The sequence below is a fragment of the Anoplopoma fimbria genome, chromosome 7 (assembly GCF_027596085.1).
Source record: "Anoplopoma fimbria isolate UVic2021 breed Golden Eagle Sablefish chromosome 7, Afim_UVic_2022, whole genome shotgun sequence".
In the NCBI taxonomy this organism is placed as follows: Eukaryota; Metazoa; Chordata; class Actinopteri; order Perciformes; family Anoplopomatidae; genus Anoplopoma; species Anoplopoma fimbria.
In genome coordinates, this window is record NC_072455.1 from 8,969,038 (window position 1) to 8,996,254 (window position 27,217).

Sequence of the window (27,217 nt, forward strand, 5' to 3'; positions counted from 1 at the left end):
ACAGTGCCACAGGTCAATCGCCCCCAACAGAAGGATTTCACGTCCTGTTTTGTTCTTCACGTTCCGCTAGATTTCTCTGGGGTACAGTGCCCTCTAGTGGCTTTAGTGACTACTTCATTTTCCCACTAGGCTACAATAGAATGATTGTATTTAACGGGAACAAAAGCTAAAGTGAATCCTTCCCAAACAAACAAATAAGAGCATGTTCATTGCCCAAATACTAAGATGTTTTTTCTTTGTGACCTGGACAGTGATTTTGTGCCGTAATCTTGCCAATTATCACCAGCCCAAAAGCAAGGTAAGCAATGAAGACAAACATCTCTGTTCTTATGTGTCTCAGTTTGTCATTTTGGTTGTCCCTATCATTTTTTTTTTGGCACCAGAAGGGACCATATTTGGACAAGAGGGTGGAGCAGAAGAGGACCAAGGGCATGGTGGGACAAAGTACCATTAAGAAGCTAACATTGGCGCGAGCTGGCTAGCTTGATTAGCATGGTCCATCTGTAATTCACCTTAACAGTGATACTTATTAGGATGCAAATTTAGGCACGCAAAAAACAGGCTAGTTTGTAATTATCGGGAAAAAAAATTGGCAGTCGACCCCTTAGTTCAACTGAACGCTCATTGTTGAGGTGGTAGTAACCTGTCTATCACAAGGGAGCCACGCCCTAAAGCATACCATGCTTTATTTTTACTCTTGGGATCATAATTTACTAAATGAACATTATGCAGTATTTAAGAAGACTTGAAACTAGCGATTGAGGCTATAAATTCATGTTTTACAATGTTTACTGAGGGAATAAATCAAGAGAGACTGACGGTCACTTTTCTCATAGACTTCCATACAATCAGGCTAAACATTTGCAACCAGAGGAGTCACCTTCTCATGGTCCAGTAGGCTTCACCTTTTCAGATGCAGAGACTTACCTTTGAAATAAACAACTGGCTCAGCTTTATTTTTGCTAATGATAAGCATTATTATTTGTGTGTTAACTGAAAATAAAGGGCATTTTTGACATGATAACTAATATCCTGCAGTGACATAGAGCTGCATAAGAGGTCCCTCTACTGGAGTCTAGCCCACACTTAGCACTATGGGTGATGTAGGCAGGAGTCAAGGAATCATGGGAAATGTAGTGAGCAACCATGTGATTTACTGCAGTTACAGACCATGTGAGAATCCCTGCCCCCCACCCCACAGCACCAGCACAGTGGTCAGCATCTTTATTCCTCTCAGGTCTTTTTATTCTTTTTTTCCAGCAGCCCTAGCTTTGTGTCCCCATCCCAGTTGCCTCATCTCTCTCAGTCTGCCTCCCTGTCAGAGCTCCACTGAGCAGGCAGTGCCTGCGTCACTCCTTTCAGCAGATGGAGAGGAGGAGGGGGAGGGGAGGGGGTGAGACAGAGAGAGAGAGAGAGAGAGAGAGAGAGAGGGGAGGAGGGAAGGGGAGCTGTATGCCTCTCCTGCATCAGCGTCAACATCACTGCCACGCCAGCCTTCGTCACTAAAAAACAACCAGGAAGATCGTATCACAACAGAGCTTTAAAAAATATATACACCAGCAGCACCAGCAGCTCCTCCTCCTCCACCTCCACCAGACGTGCATCCACCGATTAGGCTAAGGCGGTTCTACATTCGCCAGGCGCAGGCATCTAAAACCTCCTCCATGCAGGAGGAGCTCTCCCAGGCATGACCTGAGAGGAGAGGCAGGAAGACATCGGACAATATCTATCAACATGGGCAACCAGGAGGCTAGGCAAAAGAAAGCTGCAGCAGCATCGGGTAATGGAAGCTATCCTTCACTGGATGAAGGATGGAGAGAGGGAGGAGGGGACACCACAAAGAAGGGAGGAAAGAAACTCCATGGTAAGCATGGAGGAGGTGGAGGGGGGATGCATGGCACAGGACCAGGAAAGAAGAAAAACAAATCCGAGTCCAGGTCCTCCGTTTTCTCCATCCGGAAAAGAAAGGGCAACCTGAAAGCGAAAGGGGACGCGTGTTCGTCAGTAACTGGCTCAAAGGAGGACGTTTTAGCCTCTCAACATGACGAACTGGACAGCACAAAAACACCTGAAATGTCGGCAGATGAGCTCGGACAGTCGGACACCGAGCCTGAGAAGAAAAAGAAACCAGAGCCGGGGAAAAAGGATGAAGAGGAACGAGAGCGGAAGCAGGAGATGCAGCGGAAAGCCACGACAGCGGCCACATCCCCCACAGAGGATGGAGGGCAGAAGGCAGGGAGCTCTGGGTCGGACACGGATATCTACAGCTTCCACTCAGCAGCTGACCACGAGGATTTGCTAGCGGACATCCAGCTGGCTATAAGGCTCCAGCACCAACAGCAGCATGGGGGGGTTAACACAGTTGTGGAAGTGCAGGGAGGAGGAGAAAAGGATCTAAGCTGGGGAGAAGAGGGGAGGAGGAAGCAGAGTAATGGGTTAGTTAAATTAACTCCTCATGAGGAGCTTGACCTGACTCCAGAATTAGAATTTGGGTCTGATGCCCTGCCATTCCTAGAGACCGGACCTCCGTCTGGCTCAGTCAAGCACATGGACCAGCAACCAACACCACACCTCCCCTTCCCCACAGAGGTGCATGAGAGGAGGGAGGAAAAGGATGGGGGGGGGCATCCAGATCTAAATGGGAAGGGGCAGAGAGAGACAGAAGCCTCTCTTTGTGTTGCCACAGGCACAAAGGACCAGCATGCTTGGGCGCAGCAGCCCCCTCAAACAGCCATCGCCATGGCTACCACAGGGGGGGCAGTAGTCAGCCCGGTCACCATGACAACCGATGGTAACAGCTTCCCTGATCCCACATTTGACAGTGCTGGGAAATCCCCAGGGGGCACAGAGGAAGCAGGAAGTGAAGGAGAGGAGAGGGATCCCGGGTCGGATGCAGATTGCAGTCCTCCACCCGCAGACAGCCACCACAAAAGTCCTGAACCCACCGAAGGGCTGAGCTCAGGGAACGTGTTCCAAGAAGGTGAGGGTCAGTTGGGCTCGGGTACCAGTGCCGAGTCCCTTGAGGACTGCCCGAGTGCTGGATCCGAATTCAACGACTCTGCTGCTGCTGCTGCCGGCCCTAGTGCCTCCCCCTCCGAGCAGTGCAGGAGGAGCAGCGTGTGCTTCAGCCCGCTGCCTCCCCAGGAGAGCCCCACACTGGCCAAACGACTACTCAGGTCCACCCACTCCTCCACCTCCTCTGTCCCTGTGGTGAAACCTTACCCTCCCATCTTCCCCTCCTACATCAAGACCACCACGAGACAGCTCAGCTCACCAGGACACTCCCCAGCCCTGTCCCCCTCCCACAGCCCCCTATCCCCGCGCAGAGCCCACCATCACCTCCATAGGTACCTGTGGTGTTACAACATGTTAATTCTTTGATTTAGTTTTACATTGGACTTAATAATTTGTCAGCATGCTTGATACAGTAGGCTATTTTACATAAACCTGGATTTGGTTTTTAACTATCCAATGATGTTAATCAAGGTTGCAGATGAAATGGATTCCCTATGCCTGATAATTTCAGGCTACTACAATTTGGGTCTCATTTCAGTAGCTTTGGGCATCATCCCTATTGGTACATACTCACCAAGGTGATTGCTGAGGTTTGGGAATGTGGTGTTGCTAAAAAAATAAAGTCAGACGGCAAGAAACCCAAAGGGCGATATTCAGACAGTGTGTGAACAAACCACCAGGTTGGACAAACTTTGGAGACGAAATGGTAAAATAAGAAAATCATTAATCTAGACTTCCATCACAGATCACATACAGTAACAATTTCCTTGTTAACTCTGACCTACTGTTCTTTCTGCAGTTTTCCTGCATTATTATGGATTTTTTAGCAAAATTTCAGGTGTGGCTTGCGTTTTACCTCCAAATGAAGTGGTTTCAATAATTTGACTGAATGTTAACAACCTGTCTGACTGACTGGTTGTTTATCTTGCTGTGTAGTAATGTCACCATGTTGTGAGTATAGTGTTATCATAATTGATTCAAATAATGCCCAAAGCTATGAAAGTAAAAGCAAAATGTAATACTTTGGAATTGATCCTTCACTAAGCCCTGCCTCCACTTAGTTACTGTTACTGTCAGGCATTGCTATTTCACCCTGAACATCTGCTAAAAGAGTTAATGAGCTGCAGTTTAGCAACACGTTCTCACTCCCAACTTGTACAATACAGTGGCTCTACGCAAACTATGACGCTCTAGGTCCTCCTCTAGTGTCAGTTTCGGTACTGTCAGGGATGGCGTGTTCTGTGTTCAGTGGCTCCAGCAGTATTAGATTTCATAGTATGTACAAAAAGAGCTTGATTCACGATTTTGTGCGCTAATGTTACCTATACAAAAATGACTGATAACCCTGCTGCACATATGGGTTTACTTAAAATGACACCCCGATGCGTCTCATACAGACACTAAATGGTGCCTCTGTGGGCCGCTATCAGACGGAGAAATGAAAATCAGAACCCTGATAAGATATCTTGAATAAGCCTTTGATGACTACTTACAGGATATTATGTTCAGTTCAGCGTTGTGTAATGACGCAAAAAGGATAAAGCGAAGAGCTCCCAGGTAAAAAGAAAGAAGTCCTGGAAATAACCAACACAGTCTCACGACAGTTCGTGAAATAGTCACAAAATGCATCTATTGGTTTCGTTTACAGGGACAGGAATTGTCCGTATTTATCGTGTCCCTTGGAAGTATTTTTTTTCTGGGACGACATTACATTATAAAAAAAAGTTAGGTTAATTAACAAAGCACTTAGTTGGTTTTTGGAAAACAATCATGGTTGGCCTTAAAACTACTTTCTGACAGTTAAGTTTAATGCAACAAAACAAATGTATGTTTAGTTTCATGACCTATCATGATACTGGGCTGAAATAACGGAGTAGCAATGTTCTTCTATTTCTGGTTGAGAAATAAATTATAAGCAACACAGAGGTTTTATTTATGCTTAATTGTTAATATTTTCAAAAAGTGTTTCACTTTTACTTGAGATAATATTCAAAGGATGAGAAATAACTGATGTGGCACATTTATCTCAAGAAAGAAATTCCAAATTTTTCCCCAATCCGCAAAATATATAATATAAAGTAAAAAAACACAGGGTTTAATCCATCCTTTCCCATTTTGCTCTTGTATTTTTGTTTTTGGATAGCTAATTAAAAAGAAAACACATCCATACAAAGTCTTTAGATACTGGGTATTGCTCTTAAAGGAGCCTGATTAACACCACTTCAGAATGTGAAGAAAGAAAGACTAAAAAGGTCAACACTCACTTAAAGTAAGACCAACGTGTTTCAGCTTGTGGCATCGTTAGGGTCAAAGAAAGACCGACAGGGCTGGCATGCGCAGAAACTGTTGCCGAGCTATGATTGGACAATTGTCGCTTGTCTTTAAATGGATGTGTCGTTTAAAAGTTTCGAAATTGGTGGTCCTTGCACCAAGAATTATATCAAGAGTTCACATTCCATAATAAAGCAATAATTGTACATTTTTTAACTAAGCCTTGTCGAGTTTTTAAAAAGCTGACTTTTCAGAATGAAACGGATCACTTTTTTGAGAAAAACTAAATGTCTAAATTAAATCAACATAAGAAATGATTTCTTCTTTTAATTATATTTTTTTTTCTTTCTTTCTTTCTTTCTTTCTTTCTTTCTTTCTTTCTTTCTTTCTTTCTTTCTTTCTTTCCTGGAGACCTGATATCATTGTTTTTACCAGACCCCATTCACCAAAATCACTTAAAGTGGCCCTATTATGCTTTTCCACTTTTTCCCTCTTCTTGAGTGTGTTATATATATTATTTTACATGTAGAAGGTTCGTAGAGTGTAAAACCTGAAGTCCACGCCTAAAAGGAGTTACCCTCCCCCTCAGAATCACTGCTCCTGAACTGCCTGAAACGGCTTGATTGAATTATCTCCTTCACTTCCGTAACTTTATGAGGTCACAATGTAACGGAAGTAATGTAAAACTCTCCGGCTAGTTTGGCCCGCCCTAAAACAACAAGAGAGAAAGATGGAGCTGAAGCGTACATCTACCATGGTGTAGTGGTTAAGACAGCTGTCTGTCACCCAGGGTTTGAATTCTGTTGTGACCTGTTGTTCATTTGTCATTGACCAGTCACAACAGAGCGGGCTAGCTGACTAATCAGATCAGAGGGAGGAGCAAACGCTACATCGGAGCATTTCAGAGAGAGGGTGAGAAGAGGTGCTGCAGGACAGCCAGGATTAGAAAAACAAGGAGTATTATGAGTATGAGTATTAATGCATGTAAACATGTTGTGACTATAACTTGAGATATAAATATGCAAAATAGCATAATATGGTCTGTTTAAGTCCCTTACAGTCCTGCACCGTTCTGATGGTCTCACTCTCAATTCTCCCACACCAGGTTCTAAACAATGCGTGAGCATGCAGGTCTTTCCATAAAATATCCTGTCATGTCTGAATGGTAAGGATAATTAGCGCAAACGTCACCTGCATCTGAATGGCAAACACTGGTTTGGTCATTCAAAACCTATTTTTCGTTGATCATTGCAATGTGCCCAATGTAATTTAATATATGAGTGATCTGTTTTTGAAGTAAAGCTAACCTGAAATGTTATTGTTGACAGGACGATGCCCGAGGGCCAACAAGTCCACAGGCAGCGCTCTCGAAGCATCGCCGGGCCCCTGAGTCGCTCGGCCGACTGGACCGAGGAGCTCGATAGGAGGCTGAGGAGCAGAGAGGAAGACGGAGGAGGGTCGGGGGAATATCTGGTGGGCTACAGAGGAGGAGGCAGCCAACCCCTCTGTGCTACCAGGAGATCTTCCTGTGGACAGGTTTCCACATGCGGCTTTCAGGACGTCTTCACAGGTGAGAACGGAGCAACCTCAGTTTCATTTTCAGTTTGTTATGTTTCCTGGGGGTCAATAAGAAAGCAGGACACAAAATTGTGCTGATTTCTTCAGCTAGAGGTCAGCAAACAGAGAATGACACTAGGTATCCAAAGCATTCGTAGCTCTGGCAAGATATATACATTACAAAGAAGAGAGACCTAGCTTACATCACCAGTTATAAATAGATACATTTCAGACATAACCTCTCTGCCATTCAAAGCATCTAGTTAATCCTCTAAAAATAGATGTTGTTTAGCTTTGGTGGTTTGCAATCAATAAATGCATAAAGGTACTTTTAGTTGAAGACAAGCTCAAACTTTTTTTTTTTCATTAAATTCACTGTGATACAATTTGTCTTTTGTAAGGCCTGATTGTGAATACGTGTAATGACCACGGCCTCTTAACAGTGTGTGTTAAAATAACATGCGGTGTGACGATTATGCTTCCTTGCCAAAAAATGCTACGTAATCCTCATACAACCGGCGATATGATATGTAACAAAACAATATTTTGTTCATTTGTGTGTGTTTCCCTACCAATGTCCAGCAACGCTTTTCACTATCACTCTACATTAGCACATTCATACTATGTTTACTTTTAGTTGTAAATTGATTTCCACGTCAAAGTTTCCAGGTGTTTGGGAGTACTGCTGCATGTATTAAAAAAAAGTTGTATAAAGCCTTTAGGCCAAAAAAGCAGGAGCAAAATATTTTGCGACTAAGACTCATGTTCCTGTGTTTTTAGGTGGGAAAAACACAGGAACTGGTCAGGAAATGGTTAGTTTCTCCAGAGGGAGCTGTGATTGAGATTTCACTAGCCCACTCCTCATCTTTGCTTGAGGCTATTGGCTTGAAGCATAGACTGTATATATGAAGTGATGCTCTGGTAGCAGTTGCGACCTGTCAATCAAAAGTTAACCCTTTCCCTAAAGCATACTCTGCTTTATGGTCTATTTGACTCTAAATGGACCATCATTTACTAAATGAACATCATGCTGTATTGAAAAAGACTAGAGATTGAGACCATTAACTCATGTTTCCAAGGTTTATTGAGGGAATAAATCAAGTGAAAAGTAGTAATTTTCTCATAGACTTCTATACAACCTGACTTGTTTTTGCAACCAGAGGAGTCCCCCCCTGCTGGTCAGTAGAGATAATGCAAGTTTTAAGACACTTCTGCATTGGCTTCACTTTTCAGAACTGGAGGAAGACGCCTGGCTTAAAGCCATATTAGCCACTACTAACATAACACACCCAAATTATAAACAGTTTGCGTAAAAAAGACTATATCCGATCGGCTGCAATGATTTTGATCCTCTTTTTAACTGTCTATAGTGAGACTTACAACGTTATAGGAGTGCAATGGTAAATCATTGGAGTACCCGTTTGAATGCCATGTACAAAGAGAGAGAAGCCGGGTTTCCGTAACCTGACAAGGGGATAAAGAAACTTGATTGGCCCAGCGCGATCTCTGCTCATTTCTTGGCCATGTGTAAATCTGACAAGTTTCTATTCTGCTTTCTAAAATGAGAGCATGTGCAAGACAGGGGCATGCATTATGTATGGAGAGTTAAATACTTGCATTCAGAATAGTCCGAAGTCCAACTAAAACTGAAACTAACACTAGCTAGCCTCTAGAACAGTGGTTCTCAACCTTTTTTCAGTGATGTACCCCCTGTGAAATACTTTTTTAGCCAAGTACCCCCTAACCAGCGCAAAGTATTTTTGGTTGAAAAAAAGATGTAATACTAAGCGCTCTGCCATCAGTGTCTGATTTATTAAACTGTCAACAGTGACGATTGCATTGTTGCATTAAATTCAGTTTATGAACTTACACTTATATTTTATTGAATATTTATTAAATAACTATTTTTAAAGGATTTTTGAATGGATGCTAATTTTAAATATATATTTTTTAAAATCTCATGTACCCCCTGGAGTGCCTTCACGTACCCCCAGGGGTTCACGTACCCCCATTTGAGAACCACTGCTCTAGAAGTCCAACTTAAGTCTGAAATGTTGACTATTTGTTACACATTCAAGTTTTAAGTAAAAACTCTGCTTAAAATATATTTAGTCACATAAGCCTGGATCTCCTCATTGGTTGTCCAGGTCGCACTCTTCTGGAGAAGCTGTTTCTGCAGCAGCAGCAGCAGCAGGAGGAGCCCGAAGAGGCTGAGAGGCTCTGCTCCAGGATCTTGGCCATGGGCCTCCTGTTGCCTTTCACTGACTGCTTCAGAGAGCTGCTGGGAGGCAGCACCGCCAACATCCCCTCCACAGCATCAGCCAAGTTTGACGTACGTATTCACACCTCATAGACCTTTCCCCAACTTTGAAGTTAAGCTGTGTTTGTTGTGAGCTGCTTTTTTTACGCCTCTGCTGTGGCGATAGTTTTGGCTGTGGCTCAGTTTGTGATTTTTTTCCTGTAGTAGAGATCTGATGTTAATTCTCATCATCATTGTCATCGATCAGTTTGTTGTGAGTTTCGTCTGCCCTATGGCGCACACCGGTTTGTACTGGGATCTGAAAAATGGGGCGTTGCAGAACTACGAACTGATGGAGGATCAACCTTTGTCTTAGTCAGTAGCGGTTGTGGCCTTGCTAGACCACAAGCAAATAATTAGATCCTCCCATCCATCCATGAATTAGCAAAGAAGCATGGTGGCACTAAAGCATCCTCGCTGATTGAAGCACAACTCAAGACCAGGACAGTTCCAAAAATCACAGTCTTTACTGGCAGAGGTTCATTACAGTCAGTACAGGCAAACAAATCCAAATCAGCGGTGAGGCAAAAAAGTAAAAAGTAGGAAAAAGTAAATTACAGGTAACCAAGATCACAGGGAGAAATTTCTGGAATGTTAGACATGGAGTTACTTAGCGAACTGGCACAGCCAAAGAGGAGCACACAGACTAAATACTCCAAGGAGGAGGAGGGGTAGTTGGGAACAGGTGAAGCTGATCAGGAAACACAGAAGGTCAGGAAGTGAAGGTATCTGAAACGAGAGGGGGGAGGTGAGTGACAAAATAAAACAGGAAACCCCAAAATGACATGAATGTGAAAACAAGGAAAACTTAGGGTAACTTGACAAGGTTTTACGGATTGAGTCGTCTGGCATTGTGACATGAAACATCAGCTCTTCGGGTGAAAAAGCAAATAAGCATCACAGGAGGACTAACCATTAGCCGGTTGATGTAAAACTTCTCAATATCGCCTGACATCATAGTTTGTATTCACTTTATTCGGCTTCACTCTTTTCCCCCCGACAAAAACTAGTGGCTACGAGTCAGTGTCAACTTGAAGTGCTGTTAGATTCAGGTGCATACGTCAGTCTATCTGACTTCTAAATTACATTTAGTGTATGTGTTAGTCTTAGATTAAAGGAATTTAACATTTGCCAGGCAGTCATGTAAATGACAAACCTTATTTAAACCTTTCCTCTCTACAACTCTGGATAATTCTTTACAACAAATATTATATCATAAAATAATAAATTCTTGAGCATAACACGCAGTTTTGTTTGAGGACCAATCTGAAACCTTTTACTTTTCTACACAATCAAGCCAAACTTCTCAATTTACAGGAGCCTCTCAGCAGTGAGGTTTATTATCTACACTAAATGTACACTAAATACATACATTGAACTTTGGATTTCAATCAACTGCTCTAACTCTGTAGTCACAAAACACGATATATTTAAATGCAAACCAGGGAACAATGTTTTCATTTCCTCATGCTATTTCCTATTCTTGTTCTTTAAAATTTTGCGTCTATTTGCATTTACATTAACTTCCCATTAATATTATTGCCAGAATGTCTTTCAAGTTTTTTATGTCCAGTCTGCCTTTTCTGGCGCTGAAAATCTCTCCTGCTGTACAGGAAAGTACTTTGTAGGCTGCTGAGGCAGGCAAGGGGATGTTTACTTTCACAGACAAACCTCAAAATGCTGAGCATAACTTGAGAACATCCATGGAAGTAACTGTGCTGGTCACGTAGCCATCTGGCTGTCTGGGGTTGTTTTTGTCAGTTTTTAGAGTTTTTCTTACAATTTATAGCCTGTTTTGCTGCCATTTGTCATTCTGTAAAAGTCTGTTTCATTTTTCTGGGACCATTGAGAGCCTATTGGGGTGAATACAAGTGTCATTGATGGGTGAACTATTCCTTTAAGAACCATAATTGCTATTCATACTACATACTACTGTTCTGTAAAAACAGATGGGGGACATGCACATCATTTTTTCAGATTATACGCTACCGTACACTCAACAATGCATGCAGTGTTTGCAGAAGATGTTAAATTGTATTACACTCAAGACTATTTATTTGCAGAATTTCATTAGAGAACCTCTTCAAATTAGATTCAGAATTTTTCAAAGCCTGTATCTTGTGTTTTTACATGAAAGGCGCTGGTAATGAATTTATCCGTTTTTTTAACCTGTCATCCCAAATAACTCTTTCAAATAGGACCATTGGTGTCACGTTAAATCTTGGTGGTCGCCTCTACCAAATCCGTTTTGTATTTGTGTTATCATGTGACCGACAACCTGCCCTCTATGATTGGTTCAGTGGACCTATTCTTCTGTCACTTTTGATAAATGTTCTTTTTCAGAGATAATAAAGCTATTTGCTGATGCAACAGTAGTAGAGTAAAAATCAAAAGTGCCCAGAACTAAACATTGCAGACACGTGTGACATGAAAAATAAAGCATTTAAAAAGAGTTTTGTTTCCCCAGCATGACCAGCTGTATACGTGGGCAGCAGTTAGCCAGCCGCCTCACTCCCTGGATCTCCTTGAAGGGAAACTACCGGGGCAACTTAAAGGCCCTTGGCTTCAAACCAAGCCAGGCATAGACAACAGGACTGGACTGAAATCCATCGAGGCCGGTAAGATCAACACTGAGGCCTACACATGGTCTATATATCACAAGCTGGCTACTTGACAGGGATGATAATACAGCAAGCCTTTCTCAATACTAGCTCTTATTTTTGTAGTAAGAAAATCTTTGGCATGATGCTGAGATTTTTGTGTTAAACCATTCATGAATTAATGCCTGTTAAGGATTTACAGTGTTTAGACTATACTGGGATGTGACAGTGATGGGAGAATGGTATCATATCTAACCAATGTTGGCTCTACGCTATATCCATCTGCCAATCACTTTTGTTCAGTGGCTCGAGCTACACTGATCTCACTCTCGGAAAGAACGTTTTGAACTATTCCTCCAACATTCCTTGTTGTATTTTTTTTCTGACATTGTTTATCCTGGCTTCCAATAATCTCTTACCTTCTTATAGGGGAAGTAGAACATAGAGGTGAAGAACATAGGGCATTGGCTAGCAGGTCAAAACAAATACATGTATATCCAAGTGTTTAACGGTCACTGATGATTTGAACTCCATTCAATTGTATGTAAGGACCTTGACCTTTGTGTTTGATTCTTTTCCCTTTATTTTCATTTTCCGGTCCCTGTCTGAATGGTTTTTTTTCCAACTTCATGCTTTGGCATTTTAGAAGACAATCAAGGTGAGTAATAGTTTCTGTGCTTTGTGCTTGCAAATGCTAGTAGATTGACATTGTGGTGTAGGCCCAGGTCAAAGATTTGTCACCATGTTTTTAATATTAGAACTTGAAATAAACCTGCTGCTGGATGGTGGGTAGAGCGTCTCAGCTGGTGATTCATAAATGATGTCCTGGTTACAAAATACATTATTAGTATCTGCATTAAACAGACACAGGATTTTCACTCAGGTGACCGCTGTTCGTGTCCCATGTGAAACCATGTCAACGTTGACTGATTTTACCTTACTTTTGTTATGTAACTAATGTACTTAACTAGCACCAGTTACATAAAAAAAAAAAAAAAATACTTATATCACTTAACAAACATACTCTTTTTCTAAGTCAAACCACAAGTCTTTTAGGCCCATTGGCATCACGTGAGAGACACAGAAGTTGTATTTCCATGGTTTTGCCACAAATATTGGTTTCAAAGTCTGTGGCTCATCTTGGTGGCTTGCCCTTTAGTTGTTAGTAGTTGTTTGGTGATATTTCAATGCTCTGAATGTCATATATCGAACCTTTAAGTACCCTGTGTTTTGCAGCCAAGCCTAAAAGTATACAGATCTGAAAATACAGAGGGTGAGGACTGAAGAATGCAGACACAAGAACATTTCTCCCTTCATCACTTTTTCAATCTTTAATGCTATGAATCTCCTGATTATCTGGGGTGGTCCTGATTGGTTCGTCATCAGAACACGGAAGTCACGGACAGTTTCTGAATTGGTTATGGTTTAAAAACAGGATTAAATGCCATTACAGTTTGACTCATGGGGAGTGGCTATTACACAATGAATACTTTGTATTACTGAAATCCTTTCCTTGTATCTCACCTTTTCAAACTTGTTTTGAGTATGATATTGCCAGGCTCTCTATTATAAAGAGAATCTCTCTAATGTTTATTTTATTTAAGAGCCTAGTTACTCATACACCGTGGTATGCAGAGGTTAAGGTGATCCATCTCTCTGTCTTTGTAAACCTTCAGATCATCTGTGCTTCATTTATTCTATGATTAAAATGAACACACATAGGTTATGTAAGTAATATACTGTATGTACTGTGGTTTTAGATTATGCATTGATAATGTAAATAAGCCGATTTCCTTTAATATATCCACGGCACCAGATTCCTAAATCTATTCAAGATTTTAGTTCTGCAAAAGGTGTGACATGTGTGCAACCAAATGTGCTTTTGTAGCACGTTTTCAACTAGACGTGCACTTCTTTTGGGATTTTAAAATGTACATGAATACCAATGTAAATACTCTCAGACACTTCAGATCAACACAGCAATATCACTAGTGCATCATATATCACACATTTTAGTGTGTTATTGTTTTTGTACGACAGTGTTTTCAGTCTTGACTCGTCAAACAAATCAGTGGCCCTACACTTTAAAATAATATGCTCTAGGCACCCCCCTAGCGTCAGATTTCAACAACTTCATAAACTTTCACAGGAAACAAACAGTTTAAACTTGTTACATGCATACAGTGAATGTATGTTTACTTAGTTTTTAGGCTTTCTTACACAACAAAACTACTTGGTTAGGCTTAGGAAAAGATTGTGTTTTTGGTTAAAATAGGTACGTTTGTTATGTAAAATAATAAAGTTTGCTGCATTAGTTAAGTATATAAGTTACATAACAAAAGTAATGCAAAATTACTCAGCGTTTACTTGGTTTCACACAATTGTTTGACCCATTCAACTCTCATCCGCCCTATATGGACTTTCTTGCCCTTTATTCTACAACAGTAGCTCTGACCATCTACTAATGACGAGGATGGGTTTACATTGGAGATAGTTGAAAGCCTTGTTAGTCTCACACAGATGCTAAAGGGTGGGACAGTATCAGGCGCAAAGTACTGAACAAGCACCATCCTTTGACAAGTTGAGAGTTGGAACTTAATGCCCCCTAAAAATCTTGTCTTTGCTGCTCACGGTGGTGAAACTCTCAACCTTTCTGCCATGATGTACAGGTGCACTCCAGGACACTTTGACATCACTGTTGGGTGTGGCTGTAACAAAGAGCCACACCCAACTACCCCCGGCAATAAGGTTTACATACAGAGAATGCTGAGGCAGACTTTCCATCGGGGAGGGCTTTAAAACAATACTTTTCATTGTAGTTTCAAGACCATCTACAGCTTATTGGCTCAAGCAAATACTCTCAAAGTCCAAGATCCGATTACAATGAGAATGGATTATGATAAAGTAAAAAACTGATGCGGATCCCTGGAAGATACTGGTACTGAGTCAAAATATCAGTCAAAAATGTTATACTTGACATCAAAATGTTTATATTTTCACATTTGCCTATAGAAGATGTATGAGCCTTGTGTAAAGTGTTTCTGTTGTACTATACTGTACTGACCTGCTTATGTCTCTGTTTGTTCAGAACAACATGCAGCCATCTTGGATTTGATGCAGCAACAGAAGGAGAGCCAAGAGGTCAGTCACTTCATTTTTCTCTAGTTTACCTAAAGGTGAAAGAGCTTTTTTCCTATCTTTAGTCAAGAGTGTGGTCTTTCAATTAAATAGGTAGTGTGACTTGTTGGTTTCAATTCAGATTTTGTAATGCTTTCCCTCAAACCCCTGTCTCCACACTCAACTATCCCCTGCTTGTGCTTGGATAGCTGCTCAAACTGTATACTTGCACTATATTGTCGCTTGCAAAGATATCCTGCTCATTTGTTTGTTTCTTTGAGATGTATAAAGGATATTCTGTTGCACTGACATAGAAAAGGTCTCAACGCTCTCAAAGCTCTTTGTCCATTAAGGTAGACAAGTGCTATATAAACAGAGTCTATTACCAGTCACCATATGTAAAGAATGAAGTATTTTTTCTAGGCGTTTTTTCAATCACAGAAACCTTGAAGGCTGAGTCTAATGCGTTCTGTTATTCTATTTGTTTCAAAATAAGAGAACTCTAATTTAATAACGTGCGCGCAATGCATAGCGCTATTCCCAAATGGTGCTAAGGAATGAATGACATTAACAAGAAACTACCATTAAGATGCCTATAGAGCACAACCACCAAAGTCTAATAGCACACATCCTTTGTTTTTTTCCCACCATCCCTGATTCCAGTTGGTTCTGCAATCACCTGCTAAAGTCTATCTTTAAATTTGGGACCTCTGTAGTCTCAACTTTGTTTGCCGTGAAGTGCTTTGTGCTGGGAGACAGAGAATGTTTTGGAGTTGGTGTGTAATCGTGATTGACACAACTTGAGGACGTATTTATTTTTAAATAAGTAATTCTTCATTTGCCAATGAACAGATTTAACAAAAAATGAGAGCTCTGACTTCTGTTATACTCTTGCTTCTCTCTTATTTGCAGGAGGAACGTGTCCTTCCTTCTTCAAAACTGAAGGAAAAACACATCAATGTCATCCAACAGCTGGAACAAACCATAGAAGATCTCAGGACTAAGATTGCTGAGCTGGAGCGACAGCCCCTTCCGCTGGACAAAGACAGTATGAAACCCACCACCTCCACCACGGACAGGGAGTGTGGGGGAGAGGAGGGCCTGCTGAGGGTTCTCTGTGACGCTCACCTGCAGACGGAGGCAGCTCTCGCTCTGGGCAGCCTGGAGGCCAAGTCGGTGCAGACCTCACCCATGGACGACGGCTTCAAGTTCAAAGTGCCTTGCAGTGAGACGGGCGGAGCGAACAGCTTCTTGCAGCCTCCACCGAGGCAGGATGGCTCCCTGTGTTCATGTCAGCTGCAGCCTCCACCTCCGCCTCCCCTGCCAGGAGGAGCAGCACCTCCTCATCCTTTACACGGACAGATAGTGGCACCTCCTCCTCCACCACCTCCTCCTCCGCCACTACCAGGAGGCTCAATGCCAGCTCCTCCACCTCCACCTCCATTACCTTTTGGTTCCTCAGTTCCTCCACCTCCTCCTCCACCCCCACCGCCTCCTCCTCCGCTTCCAGGTGGCCTTGCTCCACCCCCACCCCCTCCTCCTCCTCCTCTTCCTGGCGGCATTGCTCCACCTCCCCCTCCATTACCAGGAATGGGAGCCCCACCTCCTCCACCACCTCCACCACCACCTCCAGGATGCGGGCCTCCTCCACCCCCTCCTCCCCCAGGAGCCATCGGTGCTCCCCCAGCTCTTCCAGGAGGTCTGGGCTCCCTGCCTCCTCCTCTTCCACTGGGGCTGTACGCTCTGGGTCTGACCCAGGAGAAGCCAGCCAGAAAGGCTGTGGTGGAACCCCCCAGACCCATGAAGCCCCTCTACTGGACCAGGATCCAACTCAACACCAAAAAGTAAGGATGGTGTAGCCCAAATAGCCTCAAGATAATGCTGTTTTAGCTTCACTTGCATTCTGAGCCAAAACACAATCGAGGAAAATTGGTAAAACATGAGATGCAGAGAAGTCAGGGTTCAAAGACAGGATTTATCTAATTTCAGTGTGTTAAATGACGTTAAGATAATGATTTTCTTATTATATATGATAATATTAACAAATCCCATGTGCAGAACCAAAGCATCAATGTTTTAGTCTGTCGCTCAATGCTTTCTGACTTCCCTGCCCTGTCTGTGGCTCTCAGCTCCAAGTCCATTAGTTCCTACTGAAGACATAAATCTTTAAAAAAACGTTTACACATATATGTATAGTTTATTTATTTATTTTAATTTCAGGAGGTCCCCAAAAAGAGCTTAACAGTTTAGTTATAACCAAATCAGCAGGAAATAGTGCATTTGTTGGGAACTATTTTCAGCAGTGGACTAATATGGTGCTCTAGTAAGAAACTCAAGAGTGAACACTAATTTTACCTCGCAGATCATTGAAACACACTTCATTCAAACTGGATGTAGACAAAATCAAACTCATCATAACCATCTGTGTTAGTCTTTCAACTGTTCAAACCATCACCAACTCTGGTTTGAGAGTTGGAAAGAGAGACTGAATAGGTAACAGATATTTAATAAACGGCTTAAACATATCCGTTTTGAGTATTAGAACAATCATTTTCTTGCTGAACACACCCTGTTTTCTAAAGGTTTCTTAATAATTTTGTGAAAGGGAGGAGAATTGTATTAAATTCTACATAAAAGCAAATTTTAAATCTGCGTGAGACTCTGAATGGATTTAAAAAACCTGTGTGGTTGAATGTTATCTAAGTAAGCCATCACATCAGATGCTGCCTCTTCAGCGCAAGGTCTGTTATCAGATTTCCTGCAATATGTTAAAGGGATCACATTCACACTCAATGCTAATCTATGCAAAACTGCAAAACACTTTTATAAAGCCAGTAAGACCAGTATCATTAAGTGCTCTTTTGTGTTTCTCAGGGAGGTTTCTTCTTCGTTGGTGTGGGAGACAATCGAGGAGCCTGACATGGACTTTGAGGAGTTTGTGGAGTTGTTCTCCAAAACAGCTGTGAAGGAGAAGAAGCAGCCGCTCTCTGACACCATCACCAAGTCCAAGGCCAAACAGGTCTGTGTGTTTAAGTGTGTGTTACATGCTCTACATGTACAATTAGGGTTGTCGCAACTATAAGGTCAACAACGAGCAATTTTATTGGAATGACATTCTTAAAACTTAGAAGCTTCATGTGGCTTAATATATTATAGCCAATATCTTTTTGCATTGTACGTTCCTGCAAACCACGGATAAGTTGAATGTGGACGGTTTTGCATTCGGTCAGAGCAATTGGCGTAGCACAACAAGCGATGCACAAAGCATATGGCTTATGCTGCAATCTTTGCAAGTCGGAAGTTGATAATTCCAAGTCTAAATGCGTCCCAGTAAACACACTCTGGAAAACAAGTACGCCCGCAGCTAATTGATGTTTGTATTGCAGGTCTCTGGGCTTCACAAGCATCTAGATCGATTACCACAGCACCATTAATGTAGAGAAAGTGTATTAAGTAGCCATCTTAAATTAACAACTAGAGAATGCTGTGGGGAAATGTTTCTGAAAATCTAATTGAAGACATTTCAAGAATCGGCGGGATATGAAACTTTTTTATTCACACTTTTTTGTATGTTTCAGAAATGTCAACATTCAACATATCTGTGGCTTGCAGAAACATAGATTGCCAACATTTTTTTCTGGCAGTGGATTTTTTATTAATGTTATTTAATGGCTCATTATCATGAGAATCATTGAGTCTTAACCCCACAGTATAAAGAATGCCCATAACAGTTTATGATCATATCTGTGTGTTTTTAGGTTGTGAAGCTCCTGAACAATAAACGTTCTCAGGCTGTAGGAATTCTCATGTCCTCCCTGCATCTTGACATGAAAGATATCCAGCATGGTGAGTTCATCAGTTTTGTAATGGCTTAATATTTACAGACATTAATACATGGATCCTATTCCTCATGAAATATCACAATGTAGATAGGTGTGTCCCTCACAGGCTACCTTTGGGAAAAGATCCATCTCACCAATACTAATTAGTCTCATATTCAGGTGTCTGAGCCTATTTTTAGCCAAAGGGGAGAACGATTCTGCTAAAAGTATGAGCAACTCTATAACACAAAAATGTCCCACCTACCTATTTATCTGTATGAATATTAAATGGATGGATATTCTTCTAGTCATGCCTTTAACTTCAAATAAACCTGCCAATAAAAGTCTTGACAGCAAAGATATTTTGTGTCCGTTACTTGGTACATTTTACCAAAACAGTGATTGTGATCTAAAAATCACATCTGATGCACGTGTGCTTCTACTGACTGTATGGAAATTTGGGCAATTAATAGCTGACGCTGGATACATGGTAATATCATTACTATTAGTTGCAATAAATGGGATTTTGCAGTAATAGTCTCTGCTCGGAGCAAGTTCATCATTTTGTGCCTTCTCTGAAATAAGATAAGATAAGATAATCCTTTTTACTGATACTGATCTTCAGATCAGTATCAGTAAAATCTTTCCTCTGGTCTGTTTTGCCTTTGTTTTTTAAGAATTAAATGGACTCATGACCTAAACAAGGAGACTGCCCATCGTTCCGAAGGTCCATTAGTTTTTCCTGTGCCGATGTGAGGGTCCCGCGACAGGGGTCGCATGTGTACAGATTGTAAAGCCCTCTGAGGCAAATCTGTAATTTGTGATTCTGGGCTATACAAAATAAACTGAATTGAATTGAATTGAATTATTCTGAGATCACAATAGTCAAAATAGTCCCATTGAACTGAAAGACCATTTATTTGACAGCCCATCATCCCGAATACACACCCATTGTTCAGAAGGCCCATTGCTCCAAAAATACAAACTCTCAGAAGCAGATGGCTGATTATTATGCAGAATGATTTCATCGGACATTCCCTACCTTTTTTCTACAACTATATTGAAGGCATGACCCACCTTACTCTGCCTCTGTTTGGCAAGCACTCCTTGCCTGTAGTTTCTAAGGGTAAGGCTTAGGTTTAGGCATGAGGAGTGAGATGAGTTAGTGTTAGGGTAATAAGAGTATTTCACACAATCATCAGCCATGTGCTTCTGTTTGTTGCAGAAAGTGTGTATTTTCAGCCTTCTGATGTTTTTGGGATAGCGGCTGGCGTACAAATGTGCTATCGCTGCTATGGGACATTTTATAGACTATTCAGGTTTTGGAACAGCGGGCCGTCAGAACAATGGCATGGCACCCTAAAACACTGAGGTAAAGGCTGATCCTTGACTAATACTGACTAGACTTGTGACTTTTCCTTCTTTCTGTTCTCAGCCATCCTGAACTTGGACAACACAGTAGTTGACCTGGAGACCCTGCAGGCCCTGTACGAAAATGTGAGCGACAAACACTCTTACTTTATCTTACTTGTCTGACTATGATATAATCTGATCATTTGTCTGCAAAAGCAGTCTGGGCATTTGAATCCTTAATTTACAGTTTTCAGAGTTAGTTTGTCCTACAGGTAGCACATTCCTCATTTTATGCTACCATCAGAATTTGTTATTGCTGATGAACAAGTTTGGTGGAAGGTTATGTGTTTAATGATTTCAACTCAGATGTGGATGTTCTCATAAGGATGGCAGCCTTCTTGTACAGTGCTTTCATATTTAATTATTAATGTCCAGATTATGGGAGGAAAATGTTCAAAGAAATGTTGCTATGCAGGTTACCTATATGAATAGAATATGACCACAGATCCGTTGGGGATATGAATTTTGATATGGTGTCATAATAAAAAAACTAAAAGTTAAGCTAAGGAGCAACTGATTATTGATATTTGCTTCAAAAATCACATTTCTTCTCATATTTAAACACACAGACATGAAACACAAATTTGTGATTCAGTGTGACTTACGCACATAATTACCTTTCATGTCCATTGCGAGGATATTTTCCTATTTGGGGTCCCGTATTGTCCGACGTTGAAAACCTCTGGTGTATACATTCTACTGTTTTGTTGTTGTATTTATATGAACGTCTGCGTCATGTGTCTCCCCCTCAGAGGGCACAACAGGAGGAGCTGGACAAGATTGAAAAGCACATCAAGGCCTCAAAAGATAAGGAGAACGCCAAACCTCTGGACAAACCTGAGCAGTGAGTTGGTGTTATTCCTCCAACACTTTAACACCAATGAGTAGACGTGATGGCGTATGCAGTGCGACAGCCAGTAAAGACTGTTAAGTACACAGTGAGAGAATAAAAGAGTTAGTAGAGAGATGGCAGAAGACATGAGTTTGGATCTAAACAGCTGGTGTTTCCTCTTGTGTTGCAGCTTTCTCCACCAGCTCTCCCTGATCCCACAATTCTCTGGGAGAGTCTTCTGCATCCTCTTCCAGTCCAGCTTCTCTGAGTGCATGTCGTCCATAATGAAGAAACTGGACACCCTGCAGAGGGTATGCAAGGTGAGTCAAACTCTCCAAACTGAGAAAAAAGAAATGGCCTATGATGGTTGGTACTGGAGGACTGTTTCAAAGACATACATGCGGGAACTATTTCTCGACAAACAAAGTTTGTATCCATCCGCACAGTAGCAGCATCTCTTGCAATAGCGCAGGTTGCCAGATACAGTCAGTGAACACAGGTTTTGTCTTTGCAATAATTTCTTAAAATTTGGTGTAAATGATTCCATGGAAAAAAATTCTCAAATGTGTAGGGCTAGACAAACGGCCTTCCATTGTATTTGTAGCTCTGATACACTCCTATGTCTGTCTCTGTAGGCGCTGCAGGACAGTCCGACAGTGAAGAAGGTTCTCAGTCTGGTTCTGGCTTTTGGGAACTTCATGAATGGTGGCAATCGAACCAGAGGCCAAGCTGATGGCTTCACCCTCGACATCCTGCCCAAACTCAAAGATGTCAAGAGCAGCGTGAGTAAAGAGGGAAATAAATGGGAACAAACAGAACTCAAACTTTATAAAAACTTTAAGAAAAATGTCTGCTATTTTTCTTCTACTCTGGATCTTGGGGCTAACAGCCTAGCACATTTTTTGTGCTCTTTATAGTAGAAGAAGGAAAACATATTCATACATTGTTATTTTACATACACACAGAGGCCCGGAATACACACATGCACACACATAGAGGCTCCGATTCAATAAATTGTTGTATATTGCGATACTGTAAGCAAGGAGATATATTGCATTTTTTTAAATCTAATTTTAGGAAAACTGGCATAATATAAAGAACTAGTATAAAGAAATTCCTGTATAAAATCTGAGTAAAAAGCATAATTCTTTCGATAAAAATATTAATTAAAAAAAAAATGTAGACAGTCTTACAGAGTATAGAAAAACTATATACATTAACTAACTAACTATTAATTGAAAATCGACAGTGTTTTTAACAATCGATACAGTTTTACAAAACTAACATTAACGATAGTTTGCTAATAACTTTAGCATGTTAGCTACCAGGAACAATTATTTGCAAAGCAGTTATTTGCTGTATAACCATACGTTCCCGAACCTTTGAAGTTACAGTTTTATCGAAAAATATTGAGGTTGTATTTTGTAACTTGGTGTTATTGTTGTTATATTGTCATTTAGTTTTGCTCACATGGGACAAAGACACAGTTAATACTGTACCTTTGTAAAGCCCAGGTGACAATCTCTGTTTGTTTTTTTCCCTCCATATGCAGGACGGCATGAAAAGTCTTCTGTCTTACATCGTCGCATACTACCTCAGACACTTCGATGAGGTGAGTGTTTAAGTTACACACTTCCTCTAATACTGTACCATTTTTTTCTTTTTGTGGACTCTCATCTTTGTCTGATGCTAATTTTGTCTCACTTGTATACTCTCACAAGTCTCACAAAGCGAACCCAGGATAAGAAACACATATTACAGACATTCGCAACATTTTCATACCACATTACAACACATCACACCATGGTAATTTGTTTTTAAGTTCATATTTATCAGCAGCCAGTAAACCCCAAAAATATGTACATGGTGTTCCTAAAAACAATATCAAACATTTGTCCTCATCATTTTTGACATCATGTAAAGATGTGTGTGTGCCTGTCTGTCCATCACCAGGATGCTGGTAGAGAGACATGTGTGTACCCTCTCCCTGAGCCTCACGACCTGTTTCAATCCTCACAAATGAAGTTTGAAGACTTTCAGAAAGACCTTAATCGACTCAGGAAGGACCTGAGAGGTAACACACACACACACACACACACACACACACACACACACACACACACACACACACACACACACACACACACACACACACACACACACACACACACACACAGTTTCAGCTTACATGGTAATTAGACTCAGTTTTTGTGGCTTCTGCTGTCTACCAAATGGCTGCTAAAGGTTAACTACTGGAAGGTTTAAATATCAAATGGATTTAAACTAATATATATTAATATTTTCGTGAAAAAATATACATAATACCCACTCTGTAATATATGTCTACTTTTATTTCAGATAAAATGGGCTGTTGGCATTTAATTTCTGTCTGCTTTGTTTTTTTATTAGCGTGTACATCAGAAGTGGAAAAGGTGTGCAAGGTTTCAGACGAGGATAACCTGCAGCCCTTTAAAGACAAGATGGATGACTTCCTTGCACAAGGTGACTGACAATACTAACGTTTTTTAGTTTGCATAAACTTAAAAGTGACCAGTGTTGCTTTCTTGTAGACCAATAAAGTTTCTGCTTATATTCACTGTTCCCACCGAAGCGCTTTGAGTATTCCCTTGAGTTCTAACCATAGACTGTATATAAGAAGTTGATGTAGCCATTGTGACGTCACCCATTGGTTTATGGAATGTTATTTTAAGTTTGGCGATTTCGCCGTCTTTAATTCGTTTTTTGCAACCAATGAACAGAGTGTGAGTCTGAGTACAATTGACGTAGCAATGCCGTATACGTATCTGGTAGCACCAGCCACCTGTCAATCACAGTAAGCCCGCCCTAAAGCATACCCTGCTTTATGGTCTATTTGACTCTAAAAGGAACATCATTTACTAAATAAACATCATGCTGCATTGAAGAAGACTTTAAACTAGAGATTGAGACCATAAACTCATGTTTACAATGTTTACTGAGGGAATAAATCAAGTGAGAAGTAGAGACTTCTTTTTGCAACTGGAGGAGTTGCCCCCTGCTGGTCATTAGAGAGAATTCATTTTTTAAGACACTTCAGCAATGGCTTCACTCGACAAAACTGGAGGTTGCCGCCTGGATGTTGAATCTATCCTCATAACACATTTGCAAACATGTTGATTATTTTAAATCCTGCAATGTTTACTTGTTTACTTGCAGCGGTCTCATTCTTTCTTGCCTTTGTGGGCGCATTGCTGTGTTTTCTTGGTGCGATGCCTCCACCAAATGTCGATCAGTTCATTAGCTGTATTCTTTCTCCTTTCTTAGCCAAAAGTGAACTGGAGACCCTGGACACTCAACTCAGCAGCACTCACAAATTGTAAGAAAAACACGTTACATTACACACCATACAAACACCCTTTACGTGCTTTATTTCAACTGTCGCCATCACTGAGAGCACCAGTTTGTACAAGGGAGCTGTGATCTTTACATATCACTGTGGTCAGTAAAGTGAATAAAGTGGACAGTACTTATACTAATACTGATGCATCATTCATAAGAAGCTGGTCAAGGTGGACTTACTTGGAACTACTTAATATACAGTTAAGTCCAGTTGTTCCCAAACTAGAAAAATTGAAGAAAAAAAACTATAAAGTTCTAATACACACATCTGTTCTCAGTTTTTGACTTTTCTCCATCTTTGCTTTTTTGAAATTTGTGAAATAATGTTGGGATGGGAAATGGGAAATGTCTCTATGGGGGAACTGCTGACAACTGATTTATTGTAAGGGGGTAGTCTAAAAAAGTACCTTCTAACTTTGATATAGATGTAATTGAATAAAGTATAAAATATTGCACACCTAAACACCTGTACCGCTGGGATTTTTGGCTCCAGTGTCATATTTTTGCTCAACTGATAAAAAGGGAATGTCAATAAGTAAACTTCTTATGATGTCCTGACAGGTTCCTGGAGCTCACAGTGTTCTTCTCCGTGAAGGCCAAGTCAGGAGAGAAGGAGCCTTCACCTAACACTTTATTCTGCATCTGGCACGAGTTCTCCTCTGACTTCAAGGACCAGTGGAAGAAGGAGAACAAAGTCATTCTCAAGGAGAGGTACAGAAACATCTGCTGCTATAGAAACCGCAGTTCTCTTTTTCTCAAATGCATTGATTGTAAATTTCTCACCAGTGCGATGTGAACATATGGTGCAGAAAATCGGTTGTGTTCCATTTTTGTCAAATGTAAAACCGGTTTGATATACCATTAGTACAGAGCAAGGCTAACGTTAGCTCTTTCAACCTGTTCCAGGCTAAGCTAACTTACCGGCTGTTAGCTGTAAGGGGGGGCAATGGATGGGTCAAACAAACAGCGATCTTTAACCCAACAACAATCTTTTCATAAACCTAACTAAGTAGTATCACTGCCTAAACTTAGTTAACTATTTCACAATCTAATTCTAAATCTGAACAAGTAGTTTTGTTGCCGAAACCCTAACTTAGTATTTCATTGGAAGACGGAAGTTTATTTTGAGAAAAACGTATTCATATAATGAGTAGAAATTGACAGGTACTGCTGGCTTTTATAGGAAATCGCACAAAAAATGAGGAGTAACACCAATAGTCCAGAAAGTGTCCCATTTGTCCAACACTCCATTACCCCAAAGACTACTGCCCTATGCTCTGAAAATGCAAACTCTCCCTATAAAAAAAGAAACACATGGCTAATTATTATGCAGAATCAAGGGGATGTTCTTTTTGGCAGTAGGAACAAATTATTTAATTGGTCAAACAGACATTCGGAAATCAGCTGAAACCGAGGTCCATCCAAATATCTTTTACAACGGCAAAATTCTGTGCTTGGTATGAGACAGTTTTTAAGATGAGCCAAATGTTATTCTTGGTTGCTAGGTTAGTAAAAGTGGTCAATGCAATTTGTGTATTCATAATAACTACTATTCTTATTGTGTGTTCTGCAGGTTAAAAGCAGCAGAAGAGTGTTTCCGACAGGCCAAGGAGAAGGCTTCCTACAGCGTCAAACCAAAACATGCCTCTGGCATTGTAAGTTCACCTCTCACCCTTGTTTCTGCAATTCCTTCTGTTTATCTGAAGACCCAAGATTATGTTTTCCGTTGCCTAATAACTAACTAAGTACGAGTGACAGTAAAGCTCTAAGAATTATCTGTATCACCATTTCTTTTGTTGAAGTCCTCCTATTTAGAATTTATTAGCAGTGTATAAACAAGTAATGAATGGTTTATAACACTTTTAAGTGTTTATTAATGTATTTATTAGTTTTTTTGACAACAGTTAAAATATACAAAGAAGGGGAACATACTAGTACCACAAAAAATAATATAAAATCTTTTCTAATAAATACATTTTATTTTTTTAATAAATCAATCAATTGTAGTGTGAGGGAAAGGGGAGCTAAGGTCACATGATTAAAATGACTATGACAAACTTTTAACTGGTTATGAAACAGTTTAAATTTAATTGTGATGCCTCTATATGACCTACATAAGTAAAGGAGATCATCATTGAGCCTTTTGGCTATTTCTATATAGTTATTCTTAATGCTTTTCTTCGGAGCCAACGGGTTGGATTCCACACAAAATCATGATGGTTCAGCAGAAACTCCTTCAGCTCAGACTCAATTGGGGCCTCCGGCAGCGACCAGCCCACCACAGACAGACAGACCCAGGTCCAGCTTTGCTGTTACATTTGACCAGGAAAGGGAGGCAAGGGAGAACCAGGACCAGAACTGAGCGGGGCAGACTGTCATACACTGCTGCAGTAAAATTAGAGGTTTGCTAAAGGGACTCTGGAGCACGGAAACACTACGACTTTGGTCAACAGGGACCGCCAAAAGCAACGCTATATGAAAGTTCCTCGTAGTAACTTTAAGTCTCTTGAACACTTCATGTCAGAAAAATTTGGAGATGAGTGCTGGCCACTATTATGCCACAGGATGTAAAAATGTGCAGCTAGTATTGAAGGCAGCAAACCCATAACTTCTATTGTGAATGTGAGTGACTGAAAATTGAAATGTTTTCTAAGCCCTGCTCTCTCTCTCTCTCTCTCTCTCTCTCTCTCTCTCTCTCTCTCTCTCTCTCTCTCTCTCAAGTACAGAGCACTTGACCAAACAGAAGTTAAATCACTTCTCCCCTCAAAACAAGGACAGATTTCCATTTTAACTTCCCTGCTATGTTTATGTAGCCTAACAGCTGATAGTATAAGATGATAGACATGTGTAATGCACTTAACCTGATGACCGTATGTCCTTTCCACAGAAAGCCAAGCTTGGCATGAAGATTTGA

At 40.9% G+C, this 27,217-nt stretch overlaps 1 protein-coding gene across 1 annotated transcript; it reads left to right on the forward strand.

Moving 5' to 3' along the window:
* The first annotated feature begins 1,734 nt into the window (after positions 1–1,734).
* Positions 1,735–27,217, forward strand: fmn2b (formin 2b). The gene is made up of 20 exons (XM_054601843.1): positions 1,735–3,347; positions 6,615–6,856; positions 8,991–9,175; positions 11,610–11,760; positions 12,389–12,400; positions 14,831–14,883; positions 15,772–16,703; positions 17,734–17,878; positions 18,618–18,705; positions 20,116–20,177; positions 20,846–20,937; positions 21,116–21,245; positions 21,561–21,707; positions 22,478–22,537; positions 22,879–22,999; positions 23,335–23,427; positions 24,229–24,280; positions 24,865–25,014; positions 25,877–25,958; positions 27,191–27,217. Exons 1-20 carry the CDS (start codon positions 1,735–1,737, stop codon positions 27,215–27,217), a joined length of 4,437 nt encoding a protein of 1,478 aa, XP_054457818.1.